Source organism: Ranitomeya variabilis, chromosome 6 (assembly GCF_051348905.1).
Source record: "Ranitomeya variabilis isolate aRanVar5 chromosome 6, aRanVar5.hap1, whole genome shotgun sequence".
In the NCBI taxonomy this organism is placed as follows: Eukaryota; Metazoa; Chordata; class Amphibia; order Anura; family Dendrobatidae; genus Ranitomeya; species Ranitomeya variabilis.
In genome coordinates, this window is record NC_135237.1 from 501,594,336 (window position 1) to 501,620,502 (window position 26,167).

A 26,167-nucleotide genomic window follows, 5' to 3' on the forward strand; every position below is an offset into this window, starting at 1 on the left:
TGATTCCACCTGTGTTCATTAAACACAGGAGGAATCACCTCATCCTATACATAGACTGTGTTATTTATCTTACGGAGACTGAGCGTCTCCGCAAGATAAATAGACATGCTGCGGTCTAGAAAGACGCACCACATGTCTGGTTACACAGGGCTGTCACCTGCGTGTTTGTACGCATAGTGGAGATGGGATTTCATAAAATCCTCTCCACTATGCTGTAACATCTGGATGCTGCGGATTGGACGCTGCAGCTGTACGCAGCAGCTGTACGCAGCGTCCAATCCGCAGCAAATACTGAAGGAATACGCCCCGTGGAAACATACCCTAAACGTTAGGGCACCCCTGGTCAAAATTACTGTTATTGTGTATTGTTAAGCAAATTGAAGATTAAATTATCACTAAAAGGCCTAAAGTTAACCCCTTAATGATCAAGCCAATTTTTACCTTAAAGGGAACCTGTCACCCCCAAAATCGATGATGAGGTAAGCCCACCGTCATCAGGGGCTTATCTACAGCATTCTGTAATGCTGTAGATAAGCCCCCGATGTTACCTGAAAGAGGAGAAAAAGAGGTTAGATTATACTCACCCAGGGGCAGTCCTGCTGCGGTCCGGTCCGATGGGTGTCTCAGGTCCGCTCCGGCGCCTCCTATCTTCATTCCATGACATCCTCTTCTGGTCTTCACGCCGCGGCTCCAGCGCAGGCGTACTTTGTCTGCTCTGTTGAGGGCCTCTCTGACCTTTCCGGCGCCTGCACACTGCAGTACTTTGCTCTGCCCTCAACATGGCAGACAAAGTACGCCTGCGCCGGAGCTGCGGCGTGAAGACCAGAAGAGAACGTCATGGAATGAAGATGGGAGGCGCTGTACCGGACCTGAGATGCCCATCGGAGCAGGACCGCCCCTGGGTGAGTATAATCTAATGTCTTTTTCTCCTCTTTCAGGTAACATCGGCGGCTTATCTACAGCATTCTAGAACGCTGTAGATAAGCCCCTGATGACAGTGAGCTTACCTCACCATTGATTTTGGGGGTGACAGGTTACCTTTAATGACCAAGCCAAATTTTACAATTCTGACCACTGTCACTTTATGAGGTTATAGCTCTGGAACGCTTCAATAGATTCCACTGATTCTGAGAATGTTTTTTCTGACATATTGTTCTTCATGATGGTGGTAAAATTTCTTCAATATGACTTGCGTTTATTTGTGAAGAAAATTGAAAATTTTGCAAAAGTTTTGAAAATTTAGCAATTTTCAAACTTTTAATTCGTATGCCTTTAAATCAGCGAGTCATGTCACAGAAAATAGCTAATAAATAACATTTCCCACATGTCTGCTTTACATCAGCACAATTTTTGAAATATAATTTTTTTGTTAGGAAGTTAGAAGGGTTAAAAGTTGACCAGCGATTTATCATTTTTCCAACAAAATTTACAAAACCATTTTTACACTGACCACATCACATTTGAAGTGACTTTGAGGGATCTGTATGACAGAAAATATCCAAAAGTGAAACAATTCTAAAAACTGCACCCCTCCAGGTTCTCAAAACCACTTTCAAGAAGTTTACTAAACCTTCAGTTGCTTCACAGGAACTGAAGCAATGTGGAAGGAAAAAATTAACATTTAACTTTTTTCACAAAAAATTTATTTTAGACCCAAACTTTTTTATTTTTACAAGGGTGATAGGAGAAAATGGACTCCAACATTTGATGTGCAATGTCCCCTGAGCATGCCGATATGCCATAAGTGGGAGAAAACCACAGTTTAGGCGCACGGCAGAGCTCAGAAGGATGGAGCGACATTTGACTTTTTAAATGTAAAATTTGCTGGAATAATTAGAGAAACGCCATGTTGCGTTTGGAGAGTCATTGATGTGCCTAAACAGTGGAAATCCCCCACAAGTGACCCCACACCTCACAATAATTATATCTAGGGCTATAGTGAGCATTTTGAACCCACATGTACAGCACAGAATTTGATAACATTAGGTTGTCATATTGAATATGTCGTCATTAGTGTTGAGCACAAGTGCTCGCTACTCCAGTTTGTAACGGGTGTTTGGGTATGCACCAATCATCTCAGGTGCTTGAGTGACATGTTCGAGTCCCTGCCCCATATGTTTTGTGGCTGTAAAACACCCAAAAAGAAACATACGGGGTTCCCGCATACCCGACCACCCGATGCAAACTCGAGTGATGAGCACTTGTGCTCAACACTAGCTGTCATTTCGTCTTTTTATGTTTTTTACTTTTGAAAAAACTCAATTCTAGCCCCAACCCTAACCCGAATACAACACTAACCCTAACACAGCCCTAACCCCAACCCTAACCCTAACCCCAACTGCAAAGAATGGAAAAAAAATATATATATTTTATAGTTTTTTTCTAACTAAGGAGGTGACAAAGGGGGATTTGATTTACTATTTTTTTTATATTTTGCTCGCTGTCATAGGGTCTTTCACAGTGATCAAAAGGAACCAATGGGAAAAATGTCCTATTGATGCCGGGTACCAGCCGGCAGGTGTATGCGGGCGCACTGCGCATGCGCCCGCCATTTTTTTGCTCAGGAAGATGATGCTGGGCCTGGGGATGGATCAGGAGGGACCGGGAGATGGCAGAGGTATCAGGGGGTCTTGGGTGAATCATTTCTCTCTCCTCTGACATTTACATCATGTCATAAAAGAGAGAAATTATTTTAACAGCAGGCACAATTTTTTTTTGCGTTATCACCATTATTCAATAAATAACAGCGATCATGTGAAAATCCAGCCCTGATCATGTTCTGTGGGGTCTCAGCTACCCCAGGAAGCCGAGACCTCAAAGATTTTCTGACTCTTGGGGGTGCTACAGTCTTATTCCTGATCGCCATTTTAAAACGATGATGAGGGAATAAGTACCCTTAGCGGCTGCCATTTTAATGCATATCAGTGGTCATTAAGGGGTTAAAGATGACACATTTCCTTTGTATTTTAGGCAATAAAAGAATATTTCCATCTGTTACATTTTAAAAACTACCAAAAGGAAAATGGGCCGATGTAAAATTTTCACCACCCTGCATGGTTAGTACCTAGTAGCAACCCCTTTTTGAAAGTTTTACAGCTTGTAAACGCTATTTGCAGCCAGGCAAGAGTCTTTCAGTTCTTGTTTCAGGGATTTTCAACCATTCTTCCTTGGAAAATTCTTCCAGTTCTCTGAGATTCCTGTGATGTTTTACATGCACTGCTATTTTGAGGTCCTGCCACAGATTTTCAATGATGTTCACATCAAGAGACTGTGAGGGCCATTGTAAAACATTCAGCTTGTGCCTTTTGAGATAGTCTATTGTAGACTGTGACATGCATTTACGATCATTATCTATTTGTAAAAGCCATCCTCTTTTCAACGTCAGCTTTTTTACAGATGTGTTATGTTTGCATCAAGAATTTGTTGAAATTTAATTGATCCTCTACCAATTTTCACAGTGGGTGCAAGACACTGTGGCTTGTACACCTCTCCAGGTCTCCGTCTAACCATTAGATGACCAGGTGTGGATCTGGGGATGCTTCAGCAAGGCTGGAATTGGGCAGGTTAATCTTTGTGAAGGATGTATGAATCAAGCCGCATACAAGGTTTTCCTGGAAAAACAGTTGATTCCTTCTGCTCAGGTAAAGAAACCACCGGAGACTAGACGGAGGTGGACATGACTTGGGGATGGGTGGACTGAGAACTCCTGCAGCTTTTGTTTGTATTGCAGTGTAGATTTTAAACAAGAGTGTTGCTTTAAGAGGAAGGAGTTTAGATGTTTGTGCCTGGTGTATTACTCTGAGGAGGGTGGGCTTGTATAGGGGAGGCAACTCTGGCTCTCCCTCTTTCTCTCACAGGATGGACAGGAGGAAACATTACCCGCCCTCCCGCCCTGTTTATAATCTCTGTCCTAAAACTTTTTAATTATTGCTTGTATAATGATAGATGCTTTATTGTATTTTTGAATTTGTCATTGTATATCTTGTACCATGTTCAATTGTATATTGGCTATAAAGAGTTATTATTTGTGGTAACCTTCTAAGCTCAAGGGAAGGGCAATCCTTCAGCCATGGTTCCCTGGAGGTTTCCCCCACAGGGGGTTTTTCCTCTCCTGAGCGCTGTAGGATGACTCTTTGTGAGTCAGAGGTTTGCCAAGTCTAGTCCCATTAATGCTTTTGCAGGGACTTCCAGTTTTTAAGTTTACAAAAATGATTTAATTATTAAAAAAAAAAAAAAAAAGAAAAGTGGCAAATGAGACTTGGAATTTATAACCCGTCACGGCTTTGCGGTTTTGGAGTCAGGTGGAAGTTGCAGACAAGTTAAGGTGGACTCATTTTAACTAATAGAGGATGTAAAACCTCATGGTGGTGAGCAGGCTCGGCTTTGGTGGCCAGCCTAAGGACGTTGTAATAGTAACATCATGTAGCAATAGTAGACACGGCACTCTGGGCTTCTTGGAGGTGCACAAGTTAGGTATCCAACCAGTCAAATGTAAGCAATAAATTACTTGGCACTCAGGAGATCTTTTTGCAAGATAAGAAATTCGTTTATTCAGTGCATCCAGTTCAAAATTTAAACGTTTTCAGTCTAATCACAAGACCTTCATCAGAAACAGTTTTTTGAGTACTGAAATCCATATGCAAAAAAACACAAAGAGATTTTTAGACAAAATACATGATGCACAGTATAAATACACGCATGATACATTCTGCTCAAAAGAATAAAATACATCACTTGTGTGACAGACAACAATTGTGGCGGTCTGAGTGGATCCGGCCTGGTGTTCCGTGAGTCGTGAGCCTCGTTCAGGAGATGCTAAGGACTGTGAACGTGTTTAGGAAAATTGTTGTGAAGTGAACGTATCAAGTCTTGCCAACGGACTATCAAAGTGGGATGCTGATTGATTGACCACCCCTAAAGGAAGCAGAATATGAGGTGACCTCCCAAGACGCGGAGTCATATGGCTAAAGTGCAAGGTGAACTGCCTAAAACAAAAATATAAACACATGAATACATACAATAATGCCGTTGTGCAGGTATTGTACAGAGTGACTAAACGTAAAGCCCTATTGGACATACTGGAGTAACAAACCAACCCTTATGTGTGACCACCAGGAGCCTGCATATATTGATTCTAGATATGCAGGTATAAACACATAGTGCAGTGCACATAATAAGGGTAATATGCCCCCCCGAGGCCCTAAAATAATACCTGGAAGCCACAAAATATATGTCTGGGCCCACAAAGGTGCCAACGTCAGACGGAGTCCGGAAGAAAAAAGCACCTAAGAGACATAACAGAATGGAGGTACATGATATAACGCATGGCACTGACTCAGTTGCCCAAAATGGGACCCTACCCCTAATGTAAGAGATGTTACCTTGAAAAGTCTGGAGATATGGGGGATGAGCGCTGCAGAGGGGCGAGATACTCGCAGGGATGGTAGCGCTGTGGAGGAAAGAAGCAGGGAGTAGGTAACCGAGCCAAGGAAAGTGCAGGAGGGGGGACGGAGGCGAAACGCTGCTAGGAGGGGGCGCTGCTGTACCTGTAACCTCTAAGAACACCGGCGCCGTGCTGCAGGGATCGCGTTGCTCCCGGGACTGCTGACAAGCAGCGGCACTTCCGGGTTTAAGTGCGCGCTGACAGAGGGTCACCTGACCTCACGCGTCATGGGGGTCACATGACTAGAAAAGCTGCGCATGCGCAGAGAGGGTGCCGGCATAAGAAGAGAACCTTGAAGATATACGGAGCCTGCGGCGCCTGCGCACAGGGGCTAGAGACTAGGAAAGCTGTGTATATGATAGCAGAGGCCGTGTACAGGGCGAGCCACAGAGCAGGATGGACCATGTGGAGACTGGACCGCTGAATAGGAGGCTAGAGCTGATACTTGGGCAGGGCTGAGGACACGTTCGAGATAATCTGCCCAGTGGCAAAAATAACCGTGCAAGTCAGAACAGGTCCCTAAATGGTGGTCACACAGGTGCAATATAGAGATAAGATTAACACTCTATATTAAAATGGCATTATGTAGGGATACTGTACCATGTGAGGTAAAGCCAGTGCTCAGTGCATGAGGTGCAATTAACGGTTCTGTGGAGGCACAAGGGAAAAACCTAAAACAGTTAAAATCAAGACATTACTAGTCAAACAAGGTCAATATACATCACCAATATACAATAAACGTACACAGTGTATTACAAAAAAGCTGAGACGTCATAGTCCCTGTTTAATCCCTTGGGTTCTAGAGTCTGTATTGTGTATATCCAGTATGCTTCCCTCCTTTGGAGCATTCTGATATGGTTTTGGCCCCTTCTAGGGAAGTCTATCTGTTCTAGAACCTGGAACCGGAGTGTTGTGAGTTCTGTTCTTGGGTTCCCTCCGGTGGTTGTTGGTGGTATTGCAGCTGTCCCTGGCTTGCAGTTCTGGTCAGGTGTTTCTGCTGATTGCAGGCCGGACTGGGGTATTTAGGGCTGCTGGATTCATTAGTCAGTGCCAGTTGTCCATTGTTCTTGGAGGAATTGCTTCTCTCTCTGGTTCCTCATGCCCTGCTGCCAATTCAGCTAAGATAAGTGTCTGTTTTTTTGTCTCTGTGCACACATGCTGTGTGCTTGTAATTCAGTGCAATCCATTTGTGTTTTTGTCCAGCTTTGACTTTGTTTGGATTTTTCAGTCATGCTGGATTCTCAGGAGTCGCAGATATACTTGCTATGTCTTTAGTTAGATGTAGTATATTTGTATTTTCTGCTGTGGATATTTTTAGGATTTTAATACTGACCGCTTAGAATTCTGTCCTATCTTTTTCTATTTAGCTAGAAGTGCCTCTTTTGCTAAATTCTGTTTTTCTGCCTGCGTGTGTCTTTCCTCTTAAACTCACAGTCAATATTTGTGGGGGGCTGCCTATTCTTTGGGGCTCTGCTCTGAGGCAAGATAGAATTCCCATTTCCACCTATAGGGGTATTTAGTCCTCCGGCTGTGTCGAGGTGTCTAGGACTGGTAGGCACACCCCACGGCTACTTCTAGTTGCGGTGTTAGTTTAGGGTTTGCGGTCAGTACAGATACCACTTACTCCTGAGAAAGTCTCTCATGCGGCTCCTAGGTCACCGGATCACAACAGTACAACTGGCCAACAATGAGTTAAATGCATCTCAGAAGAAGGGAAGAAAGGTGTTGAGCCATTTTTTTTCTGTAGCCTGATTTTTTCCCTCTTTTCCTCTGGGTGACTGACGAGACTTGTGCTAGCATGGATGTTCAGGGATTAGTTTCTCGTGTAGACCAGCTTGCTGCTAGGGTACAGGGTATTTCAGATTATATTGTTCAGACTCCGCTTTTAGAGCCTAGGATTCCTACTCCTGATTTGTTTTTTGGGGACAGGTCCAAATTTTTGAGTTTTAAAAACAACTGTAAACTGTTTTTTTGCTCTGAAACCTCGTTCCTCTGGTGACCCCATTCAGCAGGTTAAAATTGTAATCTCCCTGTTGCGTGGTGACCCTCAGGATTGGGCATTTTCACTGGAATCTGGGAATCCGGCCTTGTTTAATGTAGACGCCTTTTTTCAGGCTCTAGGATTATTATATGATGAACCAAATTCTGTGGATCAAGCGGAAAAGACCTTGTTGGCCCTGTCTCAGGGTCAAGAAGCGGCAGAATTGTATTGTCAGAAATTTAGAAAATGGTCTGTGCTGACTAAATGGAATGATGAAGCTTTGGCTGCAATTTTCAGAAAGGGTCTTTCTGAATCTGTTAAAGATGTTATGGTGGGGTTTCCCACGCCAGTTGGTCTGAGTGATTCTATGTCTCTGGCCATTCAGATTGATCGGCGCTTGCGGGAGCGCAGAACTGTGCGCGCTGTGGCGTTGTCCTCAGAGCGGATGCCTGAGCCTATGCAGTGTGATAGGATTCTGTCTAGAACGGAACAACAGGGATTCAGACGTCAGAATAGGTTGTGTTTTTATTGTGGCAATGCTTCTCATGTCATTTCAGTCTGCCCTAAGCATACAAAGAGAATCGCTGGTTCAGTTACCATCAGTACTGTACAACCTAAATTTCTGTTATCTGTGACCTTGATCTGCTCATTGTCGTCATTTTCTGTCATGGCGTTTGTGGATTCAGGTGCCGCTTTGAATCTAATGGACTTTGAATTTGCCAGGCGTTGTGGTTTTCCCTTGCAGTCTTTGCAGAACCCTATTCCTTTAAGGGGCATTGATGCTACACCTTTGGCTAAAAATAAACCCCAGTTTTGGACACAGGTGACCATGTGCATGGCGCCAGCCCATCAGGAAGATTGTCGTTTTCTGGTGTTGCATAATTTGCATGATGCTATTGTGCTGGGTTTTCCATGGTTGCAGATACATAATCCTGTGTTGGATTGGAAGTCTATGTCTGTGACTAGTTGGGGTTGTCAGGGGGTTCATAGTGATGTTCCTTTGATGTCAATCTCCTCTTCCACCTCTTCTGAGGTTCCAGAGTTTTTGTCAGATTTTCAGGATGTATTTGATGAGCCCAAGTCCAGTTCCCTTCCACCGCATAGGGACTGTGATTGTGCTATTGACTTGATTCCAGGCTGTAAGTTTCCCAAGGGCTGGCTTTTCAACCTATCTGTGCCGGAACATACCGCCATGTGGAGTTATGTTAAGGAGTCTTTGGAGAAGGGGCATATTCGGCCAACTTCTTCACCTTTGGGAGCAGGATTTTTTTTGTTGCTAAGAAGGATGGCTCCTTGAGACCCTGTATTGATTATCGCCTCTTGAATAAGATCACGGTCAAGTTTCAATACCCTTTGCCTTTGCTTTCCGATTTGTTTGCCAGGATTAAGTTGGTTTACTAAGATTGACCTTCGGGGGGCATATAATCTTGTTCGTATTAAGCAGGGTGATGAATGGAAAACTGCGTTTAATACGCCCGAAGGCCATTTTGAATACCTTGTGATGCCATTCAGACTCTCTAATGCTCCATCTGTTTTTCAGTCCTTCATGCATGATATCTTCCGGAATTACCTTGATAAATTCATGATTGTATATTTGGATGATATCTTGATTTTTTCCGATGATTGGGAGTCTCATGTGAAACAGGTCAGGATGGTATTTCAGATCCTTCGTGATAATGCTTTGTTTGTGAAGGGGTCTAAGTGTCTCTTTGGAGTGCAGAAGGTTTCTTTTTTGGGCTTAATTTTTTCTCCCTCATCTATAGAGATGGACCCGGTTAAGGTTCAGGCCATTCATGATTGGATTCAGCCCCCATCCGTGAAGAGCCTTCAGAAATTTTTGGGCTTTGCTAATTTTTATCGCCGTTTCATTGCTAACTTTTCCAGTGTGGTTAAACCCCTGACCGATTTGACAAAGAAAGGCGCTGATGTAGCGAATTGGTCCTCTGTGGCTGTCTCTGCCTTTCAGGAGCTTAAACGCCGATTTACTCTGCCCCGGTATTGCGTCAGCCGGATGTTTCTCTTCCGTTTCAGGTTGAGGTTGACGCTTCTAAGATTGGGCAGGGGCCGTCTTGTCTCAGAGGAATTCTGTTGGTTCCTTGATGAAACCGTGTGCCTTCTTTTCTCGTAAGTTTTTGCCTGCTGAACGCAATTATTATGTCGGCAATTGGGAGTTGTTGGCTATGAAGTGGGCGTTTGAGGAATGGAGACATTGGCTTGAGGGAGCCAAGCACCGTATTGTGGTCTTGACCGATCATAAAAATCTGATTTACCTCGAGTCTGCCAGACGGCTGAATCCTAGACAGGCTCGATGGTCCTTGTTTTTCTCCCGTTTTGATTTCGTGGTCTCGTACCTTCCGGGTTCTAGGAATATTAAGGCTGATGCCCTCTCTAGGAGTTTTTTGCCTGATTCTCCTGAGGTACTGGAACCGGTCGGCATTCTGAAGAAAGGGGTGGTCCTTTTGGCCATTTCCCCTGATTTGCGACGGGTTCTGCAGGAATTTCAGGCTGACAAACCTGACCACTGTCCTGTGGGCAAACTGTTTGTTCCTGACAGATGGACTAGTAGAGTGATTTCTGAGGTTCATTGTTCTGTGTTGGCAGGCCATCCTGGTATTTTTGGTACCAGAGATTTGGTTGGTAGGTCCTTTTGGTGGCCTTCTTTGTCGCGTGATGTGCGTTCTTTTGTGCAGTCTTGTGGGACTTGTGCGCAGGCCAAGCCTTGTTGTTCCCGTGCTAGCGGGTTGCTTTTGCCTTTGCCGGTCCCTGAGAGGCCCTGGACGCATATTTCTATGGATTTTATTTCAGATCTTTTGGTTTCCTAGAGGATGTCCGTTATCTGGGTGGTTTGTGACCGGTTCTCTAAGATGGTTCATTTGGTGCCTTTGCCTAAATTGCATTCCTCTTCTGATTTGGTTCCGTTGTTTTTCCAGCATGTGGTTCGTTTGCATGGTATTCCGGAGAATATTGTGTCCGACAGAGGTTCCCAGTTTGTTTCTAGGTTTTGGCGGGCCTTTTGTGCTAGGCTGGGCATTGATTTGTCTTTTTCTTCCGCATTTCATCCGCAGACAAATGGCCAGACCGAGCGAACTAATCAGACTTTGGAAACTTATTTGAGATGCTTTGTGTCTGCTGATCAGGATGATTGGGTGGCTTTCTTGCCATTGGCCGAGTTCGCCCTTAATAATCGGGCTAGTTCTGCTACCTTGGTTTCGCCCTTCTTTTGTAATTTTGGTTTTCATCCAATCAAGGTGTGGATGAAGGACAACCACATCAAATCCCTGTCATGGGCAGCCCAATCTCCAGGCCTGAACCCCATTGAAGGCCTCTGGAATGTAATCAAGATGAAGATGGATAGTCACAAGTCATCAAACAGAGATGAACTGCTTACATTTTTGTACCAGGAGTTGCATAAGGTCACTTAAAAGCAGCGTGAAAGACTGGTGGAAAGCATGCCAAGATGCATGAAAGCTGTGAATAAAAGTCTGTGTGACGTCACCCAGACCATGCCCCCTCATTCCCCGCTGCTGTGTAGCGGCGCCCTCGGCCGGGACGCCGCTTGTTAACCTCTCTGGTCGCGTGGCGGCTAGGCGCCAGCAAGGGAGGACGCTCTCCGCTGCTCTGCCGTTCCACGCCGCCAATCTGACCCTCAACACTGGACTCACGGAGGAACAGTTGTCTCCTTTTTCTCCCAGCGCACCATCACGCCAAAACGCCCTGCAGACACATTACTGGCACTACAGCGACACAGTAACAGTAAGTGTTCATCCCATTTTTCCTATTGGAATCACTTTTTGGATATTGTTTGAACTGGCTTGGTCCACTATTCTGGATTAAGGTAGCGCGGTGACCTAAACTCTATAGCATAAGGTTTTCCTCTTTATACATGACAGGCTGGGCACAGTAGCTGTCTAGGCACCAGCAGCTTTTTCTCCTCTCCACGTTCAACATCCTTTGGGAGCGCCGGTGTGTTTATTATATTTACTCCAAATTCGGAGACATGTCGTCAGTAGTTTATAGAGTAAAAGAACAATTTACATTTTACTCAAAAATATACCTACAAAGAGAAAAATCAGACAAACAGAAAATTTTGCAGTGGTGTCTTTATTTTGGCCAGAGCTGTATGTGTTGCAAAGGTACATTTGTTTATTTGGTTATAAATAAAATTTGTTATTCCCCTTTTAATAGAAGTCTCGCTTCTGCAGCATCCAAAGCTATTTTTTACATAATAGCTTACTGAGAAGCTAAGAGGCTTGCAATTAAGCAAATCTCAGCAAAATGTTTGGCAGTGATTAAAAGCAATCACATATGCTAATGATGAGTCTCAATATTCTCCACCTTCTTGTTTGGCATGTTAGAAGGTGCTGCTGTGTCTCGCAGAGCTATCTGCCATATCTACTAATAAGATCCCGCTGTTTCTTACAAATATATTTTTATCCAGACACGGGTAACACTATGGAGCCAAAGGACCTGATAACTGCGGACTTTTGGATGTGTAAGAACTTCAATAAAATGTATTTGTTGCCTTCTATATAGATCTGGATGGAGCCGTAGTGTTGTATATATTATTAATTTTTGTTTAGAAAAATTAGCTTTATATTTTGAACCCCAAAGAATTGTAACAATAGAATCTTTATTTTAGTTGAGCAATTGCCATAGTCCCTCCTCTATTCTGACCCCACCATGTACAGATTCATGGGTGTTCACTTCCTGACTATGGGGTATATTTATGAACACTGTGTCTAATTTTTAGACAGGGCTAATTTTTTTTTATTGCATAGCAACTTTTGGGAGTTTTTTTTTTTTTGTTGTTTTTATTTTTACATCTCTTTTATTTACTGCATACCGCTTTTAGGTTGCATTTATGATGAGCCGGCGTCTCACTGGAGTGACTCTTTTTTGCTTGATTTAAGAAGATTTTTAGACATCGCAGATTCACGCTGTGCTGTAATTGTTTTTATTTAGGTTGAGTTTAGACAGCTGTAGAAATGATCAAGCCAGAAGGTCTGTAAATTACCAATGTGACAGACTCCTTGTGCTTGTTCGCATCACATGGGTGCAGAAACTAACTGCTATTCAATGCACTAAGGCCACGTTCACACGTGGAGTATTAGGTCACTTTTTTAATTGTAAGTATTTTCTCATGCCGATTTGGCACGAGAAAACAATCACAGCATGCCACGAGTGGCTCTGATAATTGGATCACATGCACCCATATAAGTCTATGGGTGAGCGTGAAACATCGGACCGCATTCGGAAACGGAGAAGATGGAGAAATTAAGTTCTCCGTCTCCTCCACACCTATGTTGTAGATTCTCTCATGCTAAAGATTCAGATCACACTGTGTATGTGAATATGATGTCTTTTTTTGGCAGAAAAGCAGAGTAACCCACCTGAAAACGCGCTAAAGAAATGTCAAGAAGAATTAACACGATTTGCATTGTCAAAACAACTTACTGTGCATATAGTCAATCTTTTCAACGTCTTTTAACCCTCTTCAAAAAATCATAGATGTGAAGGGGTTAAAAAAAAGTGACCTGACAATTCTTCTACCAGCTTTTGCTTGGTAACCACTAACTATTTTACACTTATAAGTTAAAAAATAGCAGAAAACAGCCTAAAAAAGGCACAAAATAAGACAATTCTGGAAAAACATCGCTGATATGATTTTACAAGACTTTGTGTGCACATACCCTTAAGTTGAGAACCTGCTTTTATCCAAAATAGCAGGAGTTTTCAGGGTCTCAGGTCATTGTAATTTGCCCACCTCTTCATTGTTTCTTTTATGTTCCATATTCACCGATAATTGTGAAGAAGCTGAACGACAGGCGATGTTCACTCCTTTGATAGTTCCTCCTCTTATCTGGCAAATTTGGCTCTCAAAAATACTTTGAATGACTGATCCGTGTTTCTAGTTTTTCTTCTCTACTTTTAGTTCATCCTTTCATATGAAATTGTTATATTTTTATTTTTTTTTACAAACGTTCCAAGAGTTTTCTGTGCTTTGATTTTTCTAGTCACTTTTTACAATTGGGGTCGAAAATGTAAGGTGCTAAATTCAGCCTACGTTGTGCAACAGTTTGATAAATTGGTCTCAACATAAATTACAAAATAGGATAAAGCAAGTAAAAAAAATGACACCAAGTAATTCCTTCATTATAAATTCCTCCCTTAGACAAGACAGTCTTAAAGCGGAGCAGATTTATTATAGTGTTTCCTGCTGTTTGCTAAGATTAACGCTACTAAAAACACTGACATATTGCAAAAATGGATGCAATGACTTTCTATGGTGTCGTGAAGCAACTTGAGACATACTGTAGTTGTATATGTTTCCAAATGTGTAGAATTTTCTGCCACTGGTGGCAAGTCACATGGGACACACTTTCCATAGACGTCAATACAAGTTTCATGTGATGTGTAATTGTGTGCGACTTGTCAGTAAATTGGTTTATTTATACCAAAATCAAAGATCTAAATTACTCGCGTGACAGCAAATTGCAGACAAGTTGAACAATTTGTCAGAAAACTGCTACCACACAAAATGCGTGTCGCCATGTAGCCCCAACCTAAGAGTGACAGATTCTAACGTGAACCTGTCATCTGAAAAAAATATGTCAAATATTAAAGAGACTATATAATGCTGTTGATCAGTGATAGTCCAAGTTCTAAGACCCCAACTGATTGAATAAAGGTCCTGAGACGGCTACTGATTGGTTAAAGGTTCTGATACCCCTACTAATTGGTTAAAGGTCCCGATATCCCTACTGACTGGTTAAAGGTCCTGAGACCCCTACAGATTGGATAAAGGTCCTGAGACCCCTACTGATTGGATAAAGGTTCTGAGACCCCCTGATTGGTTATTAAAGGTTCTGAGATCCCCATTGATTGATTAAAGGTCCTGAGATCTCCACTGATTGGTTAAAGGTTCTGAGACCCCTACTGATTGGTTAAAACACCACTCTGAAATACACAGCTCCGTCGCAACAGTGCTTGGGCTCAATAGCAAGTCTGTGGGTCTGTCCACCACTCTCTGACTGTTGGACAGATGCATGGACTTCATCAAGATTATGCCATTAATTAGCTATTTTAACTTTGTGCCATTTTTTTGACGCATGGTGACGCACATTAGGCTGTACCCCTATCCTGCAAACCCTGATGCTAAAGGTGTCTAAAACACATAATAAATTTGATGCAAGGAGCAAAAGTGTTTTATGTGCATTTTGTGTTAAAGGGAACCTGTCACCTGAATTTGGCGGGACAGGTTTGCTTTCATATGGGCGGGGTTTTCGGGTGTTTGATTCACCCTTTCCTTACCCACTGGCTGCATGCTGGCCGCAATATTGGATTGAAGTTCATGCTGTGTCCTCCGTAGTACACGCCTGCATAAGGCAATCTTGCCTTGCGCAGGCGTGTACTGTTGTGAACTCTATTTTTAGGCTCCCTCTAGTGGTCACAAGCGGTACTGTGTAGTGTTGTCTTTCTGCAGGTTTGCTGCATCAGCTGGTTCATTATCCTGGTTGGTTTCCTATTTAGCTCACCTGCATACTCAGTTCCTTGCCTGCTATCAATGTATTCAGTGCTCTTCAGATTCCTTGTGATTACCTTGCTCCCAGCCTCTCCAAGACAAGCTAAGTTTTTGTCCGTTCATTTTTTGATTATCAGCATTCATCATGTTTTTTGTCCAGCTTGCTAAGATGTGATCTCCTCGCTTGCTGGTTGCTCTAGGGGACTGAGTTTCTCCCCCCACACCGTTAGTTGGTGCGGGGGTTCTTGAAATCTCAGTGTGGATATTTTGTAAGGGTTTTTACTGACCGCACAGACCCCTTTACTATTTTCTGCTATCTAGTATTAGTGGGCCTCATTTGCTGAATCTGTTTTCACCCCTGTGTATGTGCCTTCCTCTTACCTCACCGTTATTATTTGTTGGGGGCTTCTATATCTTTGGGGATTATTTCTCTGGAGGCAAGAGAGGTCTTTCTTTCTCTCTAGGGGTAGTTAGTTCCTCAGGCTGGCTCGAGACGTCTAGGATTTTTTAGGCACGTTCACCGGCTACTTCTAGTGTGTTTGGATAGGTTCAGATTTGCGGTCAGTCCAGTTTGCCACCTCCCTAGAGCTTGTCCTATGTTTGTTACTTAGCTGGAGTAATTCGTGATCCTCAACCACTAAGGATCATAACAGTGTACTACGGAGGACACAGCATGAACTTCAATCCAATATTGCGGCCAGCATGCAGCCAGTGGGTAAGGAAAGGGTGAATCAAACACCCGAAAACCCCGCCCATATGACCGCAAACCTGTCCCGCCAAATTCAGGTGACAGGTTCCCTTTAAGTAATCATGAAGGTTCTGGTATTTGTCATGGTTTCTCTGCAGAGAACCAGTCAGCATGATATAGCAGTGTGAAGAAAAGGCCTGGCCATAATGGCGCTGTTATACAGATTAAATAGATAACTTTAGGCTCGAGTCACACCAGCGTGAGAGCATTGGATGGGATTTACTAATGACCCTCGTCTCCTGCTCTGCCGCGAGCGTGATCTGAGTGTCAGTGCTCTCTCCTCCAAGTCTCTCGCACAGAGGATCAGAGCTGAGCTGCGAAGGAGGCAGAGAAATTAATTTCTCCATCTCCTATGCTGCCGGTGTATATCTCACCGCATTAGGTGATATCCGAGTGCTGTACGTTGTGTCACTCGCACAGATAGACTTATATGGGTGTGAGTGAGCGAAGTCTCGGTGACAATCGTAGCATGCTGCGATTTTCCTTTCATGCAGATTCGGCATGAGAAAATAATCGCATATGTGATCTGCCCCATAGAGTAACACTGGGCCAAGTGCTATATGATGTTTTACCGCATAGCACTCAGCCCTATTGTACGGTAGTGTGACTCCGGCCTTAGTGATGTAATGCACGTTATGGTTGTTCTTTAAGTCATATTTGAAGCTTTCAGGTAATTAACTCTGGGTGCACGGGGGCAACACTGTGAGTAGGGTCTTCAGCTCCTGCCCCGGCCCTCCGCCGGCCACTGGTATCTATTTGACAGGTCACTGCTTTGCAGTCCACAGCACAGATTTTTTCACTATGTCCTTGTTCACACGTTCAGTATTTAGTCAGTATTTTACCTCAGTATTTGTAGCCAAAACCAGGAGTGGTTGATAAATACAAAAGTGATGACGTGTAAGGCTACTTTCACACTAGCGTTAACTGCATTACGTCGCAAATCCGTTTTTTGCCGAAAAAACGGATGCGTCAAAAAAAGTGAAAAACGTATGCAACGCATACAGCATTTCGACGGATCCGTCGCAAATCCGCTAAACGTTTCCGTCGAAAATACTGGATGCGTTGCATACGTTGCATACGTTTTTACCATCCGTTGCATCCGTTTTTACGACGGATCCGTTTTTAAAATGGGAGGCTCCCAAATTTGATTGGCTACTGGAAAATATGGAAAACTATATAGTTACTGTTTTTACAGCCCATCTTTGAGGGTTTTAGTTTTGTGGCAGCGATGGAAGGTGTTCTTGTGAGGATTGCTAGTTTGGTTACCGACGTTATCTTTGAGACGAATCGCCTGGATATCATAGTGCGGGAGAAGGAGGCGGCAGCGGAAAGACGTAGGATGCTTCTGCAGCAACGGAGACGGAGACGACTGTGGATTCATCCGATTAATGAACTACGGATGATGATAAAGGGATCCAAACCCTAACCCTACCCCTAACCTCACACCTAACCGTTTGATGAACATTTTCTGACAGTCATAGTGCCACGTATTTCAGTGCCACGTACTATAAATACTATAACTACGTGGTTATACATGGCACTGAAATATCGTGGCACTTAAATACGTGGCACTTAAATACGTGGCACTTAAATACGTTTCACTTATATACGTGGCACTTAAATACGTGGCACTTATATATGTGGCACTTAAATACGTTTCACTTATATACGTGGCACTTAAATACGTGGCACTTATATACGTGGCACTTATATAAGTGCCACGTATATAAGTGCCACGTATATAAGTGCCACGTATATACGTGGCCATATATGTGGGGTTGAAGGCCCAGGCCAGGTTTATATAGATTTGGGGGTGTCTGGCCAATTGGCAACAAAATCCAGCTTCTGAGCATGCTCAGTGTAAAAAAACGTATTGCAGCGCTGCATTGCGTCGTACGACGTGTCCCGACGCATCCGTCGCTCATAGGCTTCCATTGTAGCCAACGACGCATGCCGCAGGATGCGTCGCGACACGTTTTTTAGGCGGAGACAAAAAACGCTACAAGCAACGTTTTTTGCCGACGACGTATCGCCAAATTTCGACGCATCCGTCGTAAAACGTACACGACGTATGTCAATCCGTCGCAATACGTCGCCAATACAAGTCTATGGGGAAAAAACGCATCCAGCAAAAACTTTTGCTGGATGCGTTTTTTCGAAAAAAAGACGTTTTGAGACGTAATGCAGTTAACGCTAGTGTGAAAGTAGCCTTACTATTATACTTTTCCTCTGATTGTTCCACTCCTGGTTTTGGCTTACAAATATTGAGGTAAAAATACTGATAGTGTGAATGTGGCCTAAAGGTATTGCTGTAATTTGGTATAGCAGCGCCATTATGACCATGCCTTTATTTAACATCGCTAAATCATACTGACGGGTTCACTTTAAATTGTTTTATTCTTACTCATCTCAAGTTCATCCCTCCATAAAAGAAGCAACAAAATGCTGTTCTCTGATTACCTGCAGACAAGGCCCTATAAAGCCCCATGTGCTCTCCATCCCGTGGTCAGGGAAACGATCTAATCGAAGACTTCAGAGAAATAATAGCTTTTCTCCAAACAGCCCACAGTTTAACCTTGGTATGTTTTTCCACTTTCTTCCTTTACTGAGTTGAGACTTGTAATGTGTATTTAGTATCTGCCCCATACTGCCTGTACTGTACGATAATAGCAAGAATAGCAGTTCTGTCTCCGGCACCTGCTTCATTTTTGGTAATATGTTACCATGGTAGCAGGGGCATAACTAGACTCCTAAGGACCCCATATGTACTGTATGTTAATAAAGCCCCTTCTGTGCATCCTCATATTAATAATGCCCCTTCTGTGACTCCTTATATTAATAAAGCCCCTTCTGTAACTCCTTATATTAATAATGCCCACTATGTGCGTTCATACATTAATAATGCAAATTTTGTGCCTCCATACACTAATAATGCCCACTATGTGCCTCCATACATTAATAATGCCCACTATGTGCCTCCATACATTAATAATGCTCACTATGTGCCTCCATACATTGATAATGCCCACTATGTGCCTCCATACATTAATAATGCTCACTATGTGCCTCCATACATTGATAATGCCCACTATGTGCCTCCATACATTAATAATGCCCACTATGTGCCTGCATACATTAATAATGCTCACTATGTGCCTCCATACATTGATAATGCCCACTATGTGCCTGCATACATTAATAATGCTCACTATGTGCCTCCATACATTAATAATGCTCGCTATGTGCCTCCATACATTAATAATGCCCGCTATGTGCCTCCATACATTGATAATGCCCACGATGTGCCTCCATACATTAATAATGCTCACTATGTGCCTCCATACATTAATAATGCTCACTATGTGCCTCCCTACATTAATACTGCTCACTATGTGCCTCCATACATTAATAATGCCCACTATGTGCCTCCATACATTAATAATGCTCACTATGTGCCTCCATACATTAATAATGCTCACTATGTGCCTCCCTACATTGATAATGCCCACGATGTGCCTCCATACATTAATAATGCTCACTATGTGCCTCCATACATTAATAATGCTCACTATGTGCCTCCCTACATTAATACTGCTCACTATGTGCCTCCATACATTAATAATGCTCACTATGTGCCTCCATACATTAATAATGCTCACTATGTGCCTCCATACATTAATAATGCTCACTATGTGCCTCCATACATTAATAATGCTCACTATGTGCCTCCATACATTAATAATGCCCACTATGTGCCTCCATACATTAATAATGCTCACTATGTGCCTCCATACATTAATAATGCTCACTATGTGCCTCCATACATTAATAATGCCCACTATGTGCCTCCATACATTAATAATGCTCACTATGTGCCTCCATACATTAATAATGCTCACTATGTGCCTCCATACATTGATAATGCCCACTATGTGCCTCCATACATTAATAATGCCCACTATGTGCCTGCATACATTGATAATGCCCACTATGTGCCTCCATACATTAATAATGCCCACTATGTGCCTGCATAGATTAATAATGCCCACTATGTGCCTCCATACATTAATAATGCTCACTATGTGCCTCCATACATTAATAATGCTCACTATGTGCCTCCATACATTGATAATGCTCACTATGTGCCTCCATACATTAATAATGCTCACTATGTGCCTCCATACATTAATAATGCTCACTATGTGCCTCCATACATTAATAATGCTCACTATGTGCCTCCATACATTAATAATGCTCACTATGTGCCTCCATACATTAATAATGCCCACTATGTGCCTGCATACATTGATAATGCCCACTATGTGCCTCCATACATTAATAATGCAAATTTTGTGCCTCCATACACTAATAATGCCCACTATGTGCCTGCATAGATTAATAATGCCCACTATGTGCCTCCATACATTAATAATGCTCACTATGTGCCTCCATACATTGATAATGCCCACTATGTGCCTGCATACATTAATAACGCTCACTATGTGCCTCCATACATTGATAACGCCCACTATGTGCCTCCATACAGTGATAATGCTCACTATGTGCCTGCATAAATTAATAACGCCAACTATGTGCCTCCTTGTTAATAATGCCTACTATGTGCCTCCTTCCATTAATACCAACTTTGTGCCTCCATACATTAAGGCTATGTGCACACGTTTCTGCAGCTGCAGAAAAAAACAATGGGAAAAGCTGCGGTTTACATTCTGCAGCATGTCAATTCTTTGTGCGGATTCCGCTGCGGTTTACACCTGCTCCATAATAGGAATCTGCAGGTGGAATCCGCATAAAATCCGCGGTAAATCCGCAGGTAAAACGCAGTGCCTTTTAAATGCGGATTTATGAAATCCGCTGCGGAAAAATCCGCAGAGCTACAAAATACGTGTGCACATACCCTAATAATGCCCACTATGTGCCTCAATACATTAATAACGCCCACTATGTGTCTCCATAAATTAATAATGCCCACTATGTGTTGGCATACATTAATAATGCCCACCAGGGCCGGACTGGCCATCTGGCAATTCTGGCAAATGCCAGAAGGGCCTCTCTGGTCATGGGCTTCCTTGTCTGCTGCATTACTAATAGAATGAGTGTTCTCAAGACACCAATTCTGTTAAGAGTTGTGATGGAGCACAAGGTCACTGACTCCGTCACTTACCCCAGCAGGCCACGGTAATCATTAGAAATATTGGTCTTGTAGAAAATCGTCCTTTCCTCCATCCAGGGTAATATTAGTAATATATCGCATCTGGTTCATGGGGACGGGGACAACATGGGCCTGTGTGATTTCAAATGCCAGGGCTGAATTTCATCCCCAGTCCGTACCTGATGCCCACTATGTGCCTCTATACATTAATAACGCTCACTATGTGCCTCCATAAATTAATAATGCCCACTGTCCCTCCATATAAGTGCCCCTTTGTTCTATATAATAATACTCTTCCTCTCCTAGTGATTTAATGCCTTGTTTGAGTCAGTACTCACATTCCCACGATGAGGGACGGAGTTCTGCTTCTTTCTGCAGTTTGTGGCTCGGCATAGGTGGCACGATGAAGTCCTGTGTCGTCTTCCATACACCTCTCACCCCTGATAGGCCACAAGTGGCTTTTAACTTTCCAGAGTAAGTAGTGGGGCGAGAAAACAGAGGCTCTGCTCGGCCACAGGCTTCAGCTGTATCTGCGTCCTTAGGATAAACGTCAAGATGTATATACCATTTGGGTATCTGGACTGGCCCCGTCTCCTCCAGTTACACTCACAGTCGTTACACTCAATGGCTGTGACTTTATACTTCTTGGTACTATAGCACAATGTTTTATACACATTTATGAAGGAATAACCCCAGAATGGTTTAATATCCCCAAATCTACAGGCAGAATGGTGGCTCCCTAGAGCAGCTCGTATTAAAAGCTGGAATGTTTTCAGTTCTATGACTTATTTATTCTTCCCGTAGGCCTGCTAGACGAAGACAACCAGTGGATGACCCAGATAAACAGACTTCAGAAACTAATTGACAGACTGGAGAAGAAGGTATTGAAATACAACGCTGAGGTTTTCTTCCTCTAAAACGTGGTTACCTTTTCTAGTTCCTAGTACCTTGCCCATTTCCATCCCGATGCCCTACTGTTCCCGAGCTTTGTGCCTAGCATCACACTGATACTAAAGATTCCGTCTGAAAGGAAATGCAGATAATATGGGACAACACCTCTCCTTTGTCTGCAATGGGAGGAGGTAACCTCATATAATATGGTTCCTTCCATTATAAACCTTGGCCGGTGTGTAGACTAAAGGATAAGAGACAGTGGCATTGCTGGTATCCGCCACTAGGGGCACCTGCCCTATTGCCTAGGTAATTGCCACATTGATTTGTATCTCCACACCAGGTCTAAGAGGTAAGGTTTCTCCTTGTGGAGAGTGACATACCAGCTCTGGCTTGTCAAGGTAAGGAGGCTGATTCGCCGTGCAGTGCTCCTCTGGGAAATGTAATATGCAAATTGCCTCTTCAGAGAAAAAGAAGACTTAAACTCTATAGTGCCACCTGTTGGAAGTAGCGATCCTACAAGTCACAATCAACCCTTTAACGAGTCTTGCAATATGACTTAGGATAAAAGCCAAATCAGTATCTCAATTCGCAGACACGGTGTATCTCTGCGAATTGAGATACTGATTTGGCTCTTATCCTAAGTCATATTGCAAGACTCATTAAAGGGTTGATTGTGGCTTGCAGGATCACTACTTCCAATAGGTGGCGCTATAGAGTTCAAGTCCTCTTTTTCTCTGAAGAGGCAATTTGCATATTATATCGCCATACCAGTGATCCAAGTATCTTCAGTGTCCACCAACACCCCTGATAAGATCTATCACATGGGTGATTCAACTTGGTGAACACAGATCTGATATATCACCTGCATCGTGTCTATTTATTGCAAATATCTACCAAAACTAATATGACCCTAAAGGGGGGTAACAGTTATGATTTTTCTTTTGCACCTTTGCATTTATGAAAATATTAAAATCCCAGTGCTTCTTTATATCTTCTAAATCCAGAGGTCAATTCACATGCAGCAGATTTGTATAACAATTTTTGTCACTGTTCTGTTCCTCTGAATTCAGCTTGCAGAAATCTGTGAACTCCATACAAATAAATGGAATAGACATTTCTCCAACAATTCTGCCTCTGCCATGTGTGAATAAACATTTATGGGGAGGACAGAAGCTTTGGGGCTGCCAACACCCTTCATAAGATAATTAAAGGGTTCTTCAACTACTCGGACAACCCCTTCTCAATCTGTATGTTTCCTCCTTTTAAAATACCAACACTTATACTCACCTCCGGTGTCGGCACCGTTTCACCAGTGTCAGCACTGGTTCTCTCAGTGATTGTGTAACATTGTGACGTCATGCAAACCCTGAGACCTATCAGCATCTGCTTCACTCTCCCTGCTTCCTGCTTCAAATGCATCACATACATCTGGAGGAAGAAAGAACAGCAGCACTCACTTCCTTCAGATGTAAGCAATTTGTCTGAAGGCGGGGAGAGTGAATCGGCTGCTGACTGGCAGAAGGGTTTGCGTAACGCCACAATGTTACACAATCACTGAGAGAGCCAGTGCTGACACTGGTGAAACGGTGCTGACACCGGAAGTGAGTATATGTGCTGTTATTTTTAAAGGAGGAAACATTCAGATTGAGAAATGTTCGTCCAAGTAGGTGACAACCCCTTTTAAAAAAAAACCTAATGATCTCTTCTCTGCGTGAATACTCAGGGCCCTAGAATGGCAATTCTATTAGGACCTTATATGGCACCATAACCAGGACAAAAGTATCCAGTGTTTGCTCTTATTTTATACCCACTGCTCCCCTTAGTATTGTTTACTTATTTTTTAATATTTAATCTGCTATACGGTTTTATTTTGTCCTAATTTTTGGGGTATTTCCTAAGGGGGTGTGGCTCACAGTGTAATAATACAAAGCAGCCTAAAGACACGCCCCCAGAGAATTATGTAAGCCACGCCTCCCTTGGAAAACACCATTGAAATTAGTACTAAATAAAAAGGATTTACAAAAACAAAAGAAATAAAAAACAAACAAGCGGAATAACGCAAAATGGAATACTCCAGGGAGAAGCCGGAATGAAATAAATCTAAAACTTGCCACTTTTGATCTTGTGACAGGCCATCTTTACAGGACACCTGAGTGTAGAATATATCCCCCCAATCCCTGTCCTCAGGGACATCAGTCAATATTTATGTTATGTGATGCATACGCCTGTAATCTCTCACTTTAGTCGTGGTTCTCTCTTTTGCTTGTAATGGAGTTCACCTATCCCAGATACATGCACAAATTTAAGTGAATTTCATAAGAAATCATATAAACTGAATTTATGATTTATCCACACTAGCGCAGGGATAAATAGAGATCTTACCCATAGCTACCAATTATATTCCTGTTCTTATTTTTCAAAGAACCATTAAAAAATAAGAGCTGGAATCTGATTGGTTACAGAGGGTACCATTAAAAGATAAGAGCTGGAATCTGATTGGTTACAGAGGGTGCCTGCTCCACTTTTACCTTGCCCTCATTTTGATACATGGTCACCTCCCCACCATTATATACAGTACCTATTAGTGTTCTGTTACCCGTACCTTTCTAAAACTATTTGTGTATTTTGCTGTTTTATTAAGGATTTAAAACTGGAACCCCTGGAAGAAGAAATCTTAGCGGGAAGCACAAAATCGGTAAGTAATTCAATGATATTTGTTTTCACAGCAGAGTGCTCAGCATCAAACGGGAAAAGCTTCTAAATGTGACATTTTCAACAATCGACAGCAAGTTTTACCATTATAAAAAAGTTTTCGTTCTTTTTTCACTTTTCTGCAAAATTTATCTAAAAGTACACTTTCTTTTTTGTCACTAGGAAACTAAAGGGAGGAATTAAAATATATTTATAAATGCTAATCTGCAAAATTGTAGCTGTGACACTAACCTTGAGTGTCAGCTGTAATATGTCAGCATTTAAGGGCTCATGCAGACGACCGCATTAGGCCGGTTTCACACGTCAGTGGCTCCGGTACGTGAGGTGACAGTTTCCTCACGTACCGGAGACACTGACACACGTAGACCCATAAAAATCAATGCATCTGTTCAGATGTCATTGATTTTTTGCGGACCGTGTCTCCGTGTGCCAAACACGGAGACATGTCAGTGTTCGTGGGAGCGCACGTATTACACGGACCCATTAAAGTCAATGGGTCCGTGTAAAACACTGACCTCACACGGACGTTCTCCGTCTGGGGTCCGTGTGCGTGCAGGAGACAGCGCTACAGTAAGCGCTGTCCCCCCCACATGGTGCTGAAGCCGCGATTCATATGTTCCCTGCAGCCGCGTTTGCTGCAGAGAAAATATGAATAATAGTGTTTAAAATAAAGGTCTATGTGTCCGCCGCCCCCCCACCCCCTGTGCGCCCCCCCGCTGGTCAGAAAATACTCACCCGGCTCCCACGTTGGCTGTCACTCCTTCCTCTCTGCCCCCATCTTCTCCTGTATGCGGTCACGTGGGGCCGATCATTTACAATCATGAATAGTCGGCTCCGCCCCTATGGGAGGTGGAGCCACATATTCATGACTATAAATGATCGGCCCCACGTGACCGCATACACTAGAAGCCGCGGCCAGACCAGGAAGCAGCGAGGGAGGCGGGTAAGTATTTTCAGACCAGCGGGGGGGCGCACAGGGGGTGGGGGGGCGGCGGACACATAGATCTTTATTTTAAACACTATTATTCATATTTTCTCTGCAGCAAACGCTGCTGCAGGGAACATATGAATCGCGGCTTCAGCATGATGCAGGGTACCACACGCGTGGGTACCACACGCTCCGTGTGGTACCCACTCGCCATACGGGCGGCACACGTGTGCCGCACGTATGGTCTACGTGAGTTCCCAGGCACACGGACACGGATAACTCCGGTACCGATTTTTTCCGGTACCGGAATTATCTGGACGTGTGGGACAGCCCTTATATAGTTTAAACCAGAAGTTTGCATATATAAAAAGACACATGTGCATGTTTTTCTCAATATCTGACATGAAATCAGAATAAACCTTTCCAGTTTTAGGTCAATTAGGATTACCATAATTATTAATATTTGCCAAATTCCACAATAATGAGAGAGATAATGTTTTAAGGCATTTTTATTACTTACTGCAAACGTTTACATAAACTAAGATTACTATGCCTTTAAACAATTCTGGACTGCCCATATGATGATGTCATGTGTTTGGAAGCTTCTGATTTTTGCTTTTTTGGCAACATCCGAGTTAATTAGTGACACACTTTTGGACGTATTTCAATGCACACCTGAAACACACTGCTTCTTTGTGTAGTATCATGGAAAGTCTAAAGAAATCAGCCAAGATATCAGGAAGAGAATTGTGGACTTGCACAAGTCTAG

At 43.1% G+C, this 26,167-nt stretch overlaps 1 protein-coding gene across 1 annotated transcript in view; it reads left to right on the top strand.

Moving 5' to 3' along the window:
* NECAB1 (N-terminal EF-hand calcium binding protein 1) overlaps window positions 1–26,167 on the top strand; it is a 209,188-nt gene that overhangs the window by 158,613 nt on the left and 24,408 nt on the right. Inside the window, exons 7-9 of the mRNA XM_077270809.1 lie at window positions 18,161–18,273; window positions 21,669–21,745; window positions 24,400–24,453. Coding sequence (XP_077126924.1) covers window positions 18,161–18,273; window positions 21,669–21,745; window positions 24,400–24,453 — 244 coding nt within the window. The remainder of the gene's footprint in view (window positions 1–18,160; window positions 18,274–21,668; window positions 21,746–24,399; window positions 24,454–26,167) is intronic.